The 9,150-nt window shown below is 39.5% G+C and overlaps 1 protein-coding gene across 1 annotated transcript in view; it reads left to right on the plus strand.

The window, feature by feature from the left end:
- LOC137502351 (uncharacterized) overlaps positions 1–8,192 on the plus strand; it is a 66,759-nt gene extending 58,567 nt beyond the window's left edge. The window contains exon 6 of the mRNA XM_068229360.1: positions 8,056–8,192. Within this exon, the coding sequence (XP_068085461.1) occupies positions 8,056–8,192 (137 nt within the window). The remainder of the gene's footprint in view (positions 1–8,055) is intronic.
- The last annotated feature ends 958 nt before the right edge of the window (positions 8,193–9,150 follow it).

Raw genomic sequence — 9,150 nt, forward strand, 5'->3', positions numbered from 1 at the left:
GTAGAGTTACATTAATTTTATAATCTCGAATAATTTTGTCGTTGACAATTATTATTATATTTCCGTTCCATGTAACATTATGTTAGATGTTTACCGCCCTTTTTCTTCAAAATACCCTGCATAGCTTTCTGATTACTTGCAAGATGAGGAATGTAGCTGTTAATAGCAAGTTTTCTTACTGTAGTGCTAAGGGTTTTTGTCATACCTTAGTTTTTTCTGGGTAGCTTTCCTTTGGGGAAGAGCTTAAATTAGGTTTAAATACTTCAGTCTTAAAATATTAGTGTGTTTCTGAGTTTCCTTCCACTGAAATTACATTTTCTGCTTGATCATCATGAAATGTTTGATTCGGTTAATGTTACCTTGTTGATAGTTGAAGCCTGAGACGTTTTTGATCAGGCAATGAATAGTCTATGACAACATATAAATAACTTTTTCCTTATTAGTAATAATATTTTCTAAACTACAGTAATTTCTAGTCGACTGAACATTAAGCATATACGTCTCTACACTCGCGATTACTAATATTTACTACACATTAAATAATACTCACTTAGGCAATCCATCAACCATAGGAGGACATGCATTAAACCAGTTATATACTAGGTAATTAGGAAACTTAAAATCGCCACAATGAATCATAAGTGATTGATATTTACAGAATTTATGTAGACGAAAGTGTGCGGTTACTATTCTCCTATATAAAATAATAATGATTAGTACTTACCTCGTACCTATCTGGTGATGAACATGGGCCTCGTAGTGTCTTTCATTGGTGATTAGTGTTTCATGACGATAATATTAACTTTAGGGACCTTCATGGGTCCGTTTGTGATATCAACCACCATACCTGTGAGGCGTTATTCTTGATAGGTAGGAAAATGCGCCGCTGCTACATAAAACATTGGGCTATTTAGTAATTGATCACTTACACTTCTCCCAACTAGCAGGCCGCAGGCAAGTTATGGTACACTTTTACCGCGAGACACTCGATCTCAAGAGCTCCAGCTTTGAAAAAATACCAGCTAGTGTTTGGTGTGCTCAGTTGCCTCAGTGGAATTAGTCCGTCCACTCTTAAGCAGATATTAGATAACACCTAATGGTCAGCTGGGGCCGATTACCTTAAATGTTAAGACCCTTTAAATAACAAGTATCATCACCATCATGGTCTTAGTTCGTACAATCGTAAGTACATATTCCTTAGTACAAATTTTATAAGCTTGTCTAGTTCAGCGCCCACATTAACGATTGCAATTCTTATTGAATCTATTTATAAATCCACTGTTACCACTGTTAGCGGTTTACATCATTGCCTCTAAAAAATTGACGTGTTTCACAATTTTTATGAAAATTGGTGTGTACGCGAATATTACGCGGTTGTTATGATGTAGAAAAGAGTTATAACTCATAAGGCTAGCCTTTTTAATTAAGTAAAGCGACGAATTCGAGAACAGTGATAACTGTTGGAAGTGCTTGCTAAAGTGAATTCACCAGATGTGGTGTTGTTACAATTCCCTAGGTAGTAGATGCTAAACTTTGACAGAAAAATCTCAAAAATTCGTTTTTTGAGTTGTTACTCTTTCGTTCTCAGCCACCGTAATTGTATCCTGGCTGTTTTGCCTTTTTATTTCGCCCATATCTGGTGCCCGTGCTGGATAGAAATCAGTTGGGTGGGTTTTCCAGCGTCGAAGCATCTCATATTTTCCCCCTCACAATTCACAATTGTATTTCCCCGAACAAATTGAACAAGCTTGGGTTATTAAATTTCTGTGACGGTCTCGCTTGCGCGTTTCTCTCTCACACAGTTGCGGGCCCTGCTTTTCTACCTCGCTTGAGAAACGGAGCCTTCCCTCGTTGTGGGCTACTGGTTCACGGACTGGTAAACGAAATCGGCACGATAAAAGCACTCCGTATTAAGTCCTTGGATCGTTGTCTGGTAGGGTTCAATAAATTCATTAAACTTCTATAAACCTGACGTAATTTTCTCTTGGTAAATAACGAAATTTGCTCTTTGCTTCCATCCAATTTTAATGTCGCTTATTAGTAAGGGCATCCATATTGAATTGTCCGCGTGGCGTGGGGCTCTGATACAACGATGCGAGATACCACCTCATCGTATAGTTACAAGATGAGGCACTCGGTTTGAAGCCAAGTTGTAATAGGCAGAACATATCAGTTAAATCTCACAAGTTGTTCACTGAATGCTGGATATACAGCTGCCATTGCAATCGTACAATAGCTGAGTTCAATCCCAGCGTATCAGTAATACATGGAAACGTATGCATGTTTGTTGTGGAAATATGATGGACAAATTTAAAGATGACATGGAAGATGAAACGAAAGTATTAAAATGCAGGAAAATTTCGAAGAGTATTCATCATTCTGCTCAGCCCGTAGTTACTACATGAGGCAACTGAGTTAAAGCTGTCTTGTATTAGGCAGAACATTACAGTAAAATCACGCAAACCATTTATTCATTAACTTTTGAATATCCAGTTGCCTTTACAAAGGTACAACCCATGGGTTCAGAAAATTTGTATGACAAAGATCGATTATGTATATTTGCCATAACCTATAATGCGACTGGAAACGCCTGGAGTTATAATTAACATAATTGAGTTAGCAGTGAAGAAGTAACACGACACCGGATGTGAACATATTTTGAAGTGTTGTACAATGTGGTCCGTGAAGTGACTAACTCTTAAATTACGGTAATGGACCTTTCAATTTCATAAATTTAATTTGTCTTGATGTTAACACAGAAGATTTCCTTTGATAACATACCTACGTACGTACTTATAAATCGTAATTCTTCACCATGATGGAGACGATTACAGTGACACAGCTATGAATTCGAGGACCGTTTGTACGAGGACCTTAAGAATGAAATATAAGTGTACTTTATCGAGATATTTCTCCTACTTGCAAAGCTTCTGGAGAGCACTCCCGAGTTCCCTACACTCATCATAGAACACCCAAGTCTCAGTTAACCTGGAATGTTCAGGTATGCTATCAAGTGATGATTAACAGAGGACGAGTAATTGAACCTTCGATATTTTTCAGTGAAGTTATGAAGGTATCTATAATGTATGTATTAAGCTTTACTATTTAGTTTGGGGTAGCTTTGGGTTGTTGATTATCAATCCATCACTGCGAGTTAATACGTGTTTTAATTCAAACATTTCAGGTAGCAAGAAAGCAGATCACTCCATCCCACTATAACAGCCAAAACTGCAATGAGAAAATGAATAAACGTATGTACTTTCTACAGCGGGTGTAAATTCCGGCAACTCGGCGCCTCCGAAAACCCTAAACGTAGTTAGTGTGACGTAAAGCCAATGATATTATTAAATTATTTTACTCGGACAAATTGTAATTGACTCCGGGGCCCTGAGTTGAGACACCAAGCCTGCGAACATAACAGATCATATCCTAACAGTTGGCGAATCTACCCATTAATATAAACTTTATTCCTGCAATCTTGTGCGAGGAGGTTTGATTGCCCGGAAGAACGTATGATTCATCATTTCTCTCTTATAGGATTTTGTGTTAAGTTTCAGTGCCGTGTTTAACATTCAAGCTGACAACTATTGGAAATGTAGTCAGATGTCCGAGGAAAGAACATGAGAGTTTCCGTGAGAGTGGATAAAATGAACACTCGTTCTTTTCATCTTGGATTTTGGGATAAAAACCTGCCACTGCATGTTTCATACGGCTACTTTGCATTTATGGTGTGACCAGCTTTAACACTGAGAAATAAGTATGCAATTATTGCTGTCTGGAAAGCAATTCCCAGCGTGATCATTTCCTTGTGTCCTAGAATTTTAAGTCTTGTTTCTAATTTGTTGTTATTAGTTATTAAATTATTCCCTTTCGAACAGTAATTGATGCAATTTCATTTATTTATATATTTGGGTAAATGGCTCCTCGGAAAAAAAGGCCTGATTGTATCGCTGTCCACAAGAGCTTTCCTCCAGTCGTGATGTATATAGTAGATAATATGTCTATTTTTAAAATAATTAAACTAGCGTTCAAACTTTTTTGATTTGCAAATTGTAATTTCGGCCCTGTTTCAGCATGCACCTCCACAGTGAGTAATACCTTTTTTGATCGATAAACTTCTTCATGAAAATATATTTACTTCCTTGGAGACAGCACGATTGTGTAAACACGCTAATACAGTAAGTTGTGTGATGCAGGTTATAGTGTGTGTGTTTCAAACTGAATACAGTCCGCAAACAGCAAGAGAGTTCATTCTGTAAACGTAATCGGTTATTCAGCTTGTTTATCAAGACGTGGAGACCTTGTCTCCCTTGATCCTGTTTCTACGCCTGTAGGCACCACGTTCTATTTTATTATATTGTACTTTGTTGGCTTTGAGAAATGACATACTTGAATTAATGTGGATTTTAAAAACATTCATATTTCGGACAAGCACACGACGGCAGGTCTCTCAAACCAACTGACTCAGTTTGGCACTGCTGCTCGGCTATTTTACTCCCCCATCATATCTGTCACGTTCAGTCTTATCAAACTTGCATCTTTGCTACATACACAGATCAACCGATGTGGTCTTTTTGATCATTAATATTAGTCTGCCGTGCAGCACCGATGATCATGTGCTGACACTATATTGAAATCTGCAAACTAACGAACGTCCGCTGCCCCTTCATAGTAAGTGGTTCGATAATGAAGAAATGTATGATTATTACTTTGTCCAGAACTATGTGGGAATGGATAGCTTTAGGGAATGTAGAGAGTAATAATAATAATACACTGGCGGAAAACATTTCCAAACAAATGAAGTTAGGAATGTAGCATACGGAAATGTTGGCAATATATTTGTCAATGTAACATATTTTAAATTGATTTTAGGTACAAGACTATATGTTAATATCCGCGCGAGAAAAGTCATCGCAAATATGAAATGTTGGTCCATTAATAATTGGTGTAATCGCCTGAAACGTGAATGCAGGCATGCAAATGTGCATGCATTGTGTCGTACAGGTGCTGGATGTCAGCTTTTGGGTTGGAGTTCCATGGTTTTTGAACTTGGTCGATCAATTCAGGGATGGTTATTGCCGGTTGTGGGTGACACTGAAGTTGTCGTCAAGTGATGTCCCATATGTGCTCGATTGGGGGTAGATGGGTCGATCCAGCGGCCAAGGCAACACCTCGACACCTTGTAGAGCACGTTGGGTTACAACAGCAGCCTGGCGGCGTGCATTATCCTGTTGAAAACATCCTAGGGAATGCAGTTCACGAGCGCCAGCACAACGAGTCGAATCACGATACGGACGGACGTAAAGTCCTCCCCACGTATGGCCATACACTATGGGTGCAACCTTACCCTTTCTCCCCTGTAATGTTAAGGTAGTGATTTATAGTTACTTTTCTTGCTGTTGGGTATTTTGCTGTTATTTTTCAGTGTCGGTAACCATACAGTTTAGGGACCCTACTTGTCGATACGACGACTTACATTTACCGTTAATCTGGCACGTTGGCAACGTTCAATCACTGTTCTAGTTTGAATTGCGTATTGCCAATGTTTTACTGTTAAATTCACTAGTGATGCATTTGCGAGTACAGTACACTGACTTAGCAAATGTCATGGGATAGTCATCTAATAGCGTGGGGGGCCTCGTCTGGCTCCGCGAACTGCAGTGAGACGCCGTGGAAGTGAGTCGACAAGTCCCTGGTAGTCCTGTGGACGCAGCTGACACCAAATCGTTTGCAGAGCGGCCGCCAATGCTGTTCTGTTCGTGGGTGCAGGATCCATGGCACGGAGCCTGCGTTCTAGGACATCCCAGATGTACTCGATAGGGTTCATATCGGGGCTCATGGGTGGCTATGGCAGTCGTTGGACCTCCGCTGCATGTTCCTGGAACCATTCCCGGTCGAGGTGTGAGCGATGTGGCGGCGCGTTATCATCTTGAAACACCGCAGATTCGTCTGGGCGCTGGAAGGCCACAAAAGAGTGGGGATGTCTCCGAGCAGCTCAACATACCGCGTACCATTCAAAGTCTCTTCCAGAACAACTAGGGGGTCATTCCATACCAGGAAGATGCACCCCAGATCATAACAGAGACACCAGCGCCCTGGACCTCACCATCGAGGCAGGCGGGATCCATCGCTTCATGGGGTCTGCGCCATACACGGTGCCTCCCATCGGCATGGTGCAGTTGAAATCGTGATTCGTCTGACCATACCACGTTACGCCATTGCTCCAGTGTCCATCCCTGGTGACTGCCGACAAATGCGCGTCCTTGTGCCCGATGACGTTGGGTTAACAGTGGCACCCGTATGCGGCGCCGGCTCCCATACCCCATAGAACGCATGTTCCTACGGATTGTCCACTGGGAGACGTGTCTAGCACGGCCTGTGTTGAACTGAGCCGTGATTTGTTGCACGGTTTCCCGTCTGTCACTATTGACAATCCGTCTCAGATGTTGCCCGTCACGATCATCGGGGGTGGCTGGACGGCCGGTCGTTCGTCTATTGTGGACAGTGACACCCGCATTCAACCATTCACGATGCATCCTGGACACGGTTGATCGTGTGAAACCAAATTCCCGCACCACTTCCGAAATCGCACTTTGCATCCGTCGGGCACCTACCACCATACCCCGTTCGAACGGTGTCAGCTCACGACGACGTTCCATGTTACACCTGTCACATGCATATCCACTGCTCACAAGGTCTCCTATACAACTGCCCCTGGCACAGGGGGCGTGTGGTGCGCAGACAACACACCTGCACATCAGTGCTCCGCTATCACATGACATTTGCTCAGTCAGTGTACAGTATATTTAAAGCATATTTTCTTTTTCTGTGGGATTGTAAATCTATTTGGCTAATGCCAGGTAAGTCAAATAATTGTGATATGTTCGGATAATGCATTTTATAACATAGTTTGTGTGAAATGGTGAACACATCATTTTTTTAATTACGTTCCTATTTCGTCCCATGCATACGTACAGAATTTGATTGGGATGTCTAAGAAGTAAGAAAAATCTGCAAGAACACCTCCCAAAAGGACAAGAGTTTCACAATTAATTGGGGGTAAGTGTTTATTTAAATTACATTTTGTTTCTATGATAAGATTCTGACAGTGAGAATCAGTTGACATTGAAAATATTTCATTGTGAACCTAACCTAACCTAAACATGTCTTGTCTCGACGTCAATACGGTTTACAGACCCAGCCTTCGTGTATTGATATACTGCATATGTGTATGTAACATGTTTGCTCATATGTATTATCATAACGTGGTTTCGTTTCAGATTTCTATTCTGTTTACCAGGTAATATCTGCCACCTGGGTGACTCTCCTAAAGGTAGATAGGTAGGTAGGTAGGTAGGTGCATTTTATCTTAGAGCTTGAGTCTGCAGTTAGGGCAGTGGCAGATTCCCTGACTGTTTCACTGCGTTTCATAAGTGGTTCTTGAATTTGACTTCTCCACTCTTAAGGGGTCTGTTGGTTATGAAAAAAGACCCGTAGTTATTCACTTTAGGGCAACGATTAACTTTAGAGATGCACTTCAATTAAACCAGTGTATGTTCATGTAATATTACTGGATATTGGTATCAGCAAATTACTTGTATTCTAGGTCTATTTATTAGATTCATTCTGTATTGACAATATCCACCTGAACCAGTGTATATCTGACTATTGCACACCTTCTGAGCTTCCTATTTCTTAGTGCTTGATATAGTGTTCGTAGCATTTACATTTCTTCTAAAGTACTAAGCATTAGTGGTTATAGTAATATCATTAATACAAGTGATCATGGACTTATAGTCTAGATATACCATATTGATGTTAAATTACTCTATCAATATACTAGATACACTAATACATGATAAATGTTAGCATTGAGTAGTGTAAGTAGCAATTCATTAACTTCATCCTCAGGTGACTGTTGCATTGTAATTGCTTTCACTTCAAATAAAACATCTTTTTCAATCATTCAACAGAAATAACAATTTTTGTTTGTTAATATCCCTGAAGAAGGTGGTTTCATATTTTTTTTCATGCTAAAACTCAAAATGTTTACAGGTGCTGATTTGATATTTGCCACAAATTTGAGGAGAAGTCAAGATTATCATGATGCTAAGAACAGTGGTAAATCTCAGATGTGGGTGGAAACACAATTAATCGTAGGATTAAGAAATATAGGACCGTGTGCATTGTGATGGATAATGTAGCATATCTCTGTAAGCTTGTGGAGCACCAACTGACAATGAAATGGAGGAAGGATCAATTAGTGGTAATTATAATAGACTGAATATTTTCTGCTACTGAATTATATTTAAGGGTGTTACAGAATTTTATTTTTACTTTTCCTTTAATTTACAATTATGGGTGAGGCACAATTGGGGTGGCTTCACCACAAAACTCAACAAAAGATGAGCTGCAAAGGATGTGTCATATTAATCAAAGTCACATAAGGTAATGGGACCAGTAGATGACACTTTAAGGGAAATTTCAGACACAAATATTCATATTGAATTTCATGTAGAGTGAACTATTAAATTTATTATTGATTTGTTTACTTCAGTAATCCCTTTACATAAAAATATAATGAAAGTAATAAATGGATTCTTTCCCAACTATAAAATCGAACAAGAAAAACAGGTATGACAAGTCACCAGTAGATGGCATCTGTCTTTAGCCATTGCGCCAGTAGTTGACACATCATGACACCAGTTGTTGACAGTTTGTTTATAAAAAGTTACTAACCCACAAACTTTTCATTATTCATATATAGAAAACTTTAAATAAAGGGAATACAAAGCAATACTGAAACAAGGTTATATCATTGAACCAGATATCTTAAAATGTGGGATATTTATTAATTTCTGATATTCGATAGTGTCCTCTGTTAGTGTACAATTTGGGGCTTGAAATCACTTCCTTTATATCTTCCTTATCATACCAACACACATCGTCAGATTTTGGCCACTTCCATGCATTAATTCCTGCCACGGCCATTATTTTGATATATGCCCGATTTGTATCTAACTTCTAAATAATTCCAGAATAATATTCACCCTCGTAATCACATATCACATAAGCTCCCTTACATAAATTCGTTGGGGCACTTGTCAAAACACTTTCTTCTGATTCACTGTCATTTTCTGGAATTTCAGT

Source organism: Anabrus simplex, chromosome 10 (assembly GCF_040414725.1).
Source record: "Anabrus simplex isolate iqAnaSimp1 chromosome 10, ASM4041472v1, whole genome shotgun sequence".
Classification (NCBI taxonomy): domain Eukaryota; kingdom Metazoa; phylum Arthropoda; class Insecta; order Orthoptera; family Tettigoniidae; genus Anabrus; species Anabrus simplex.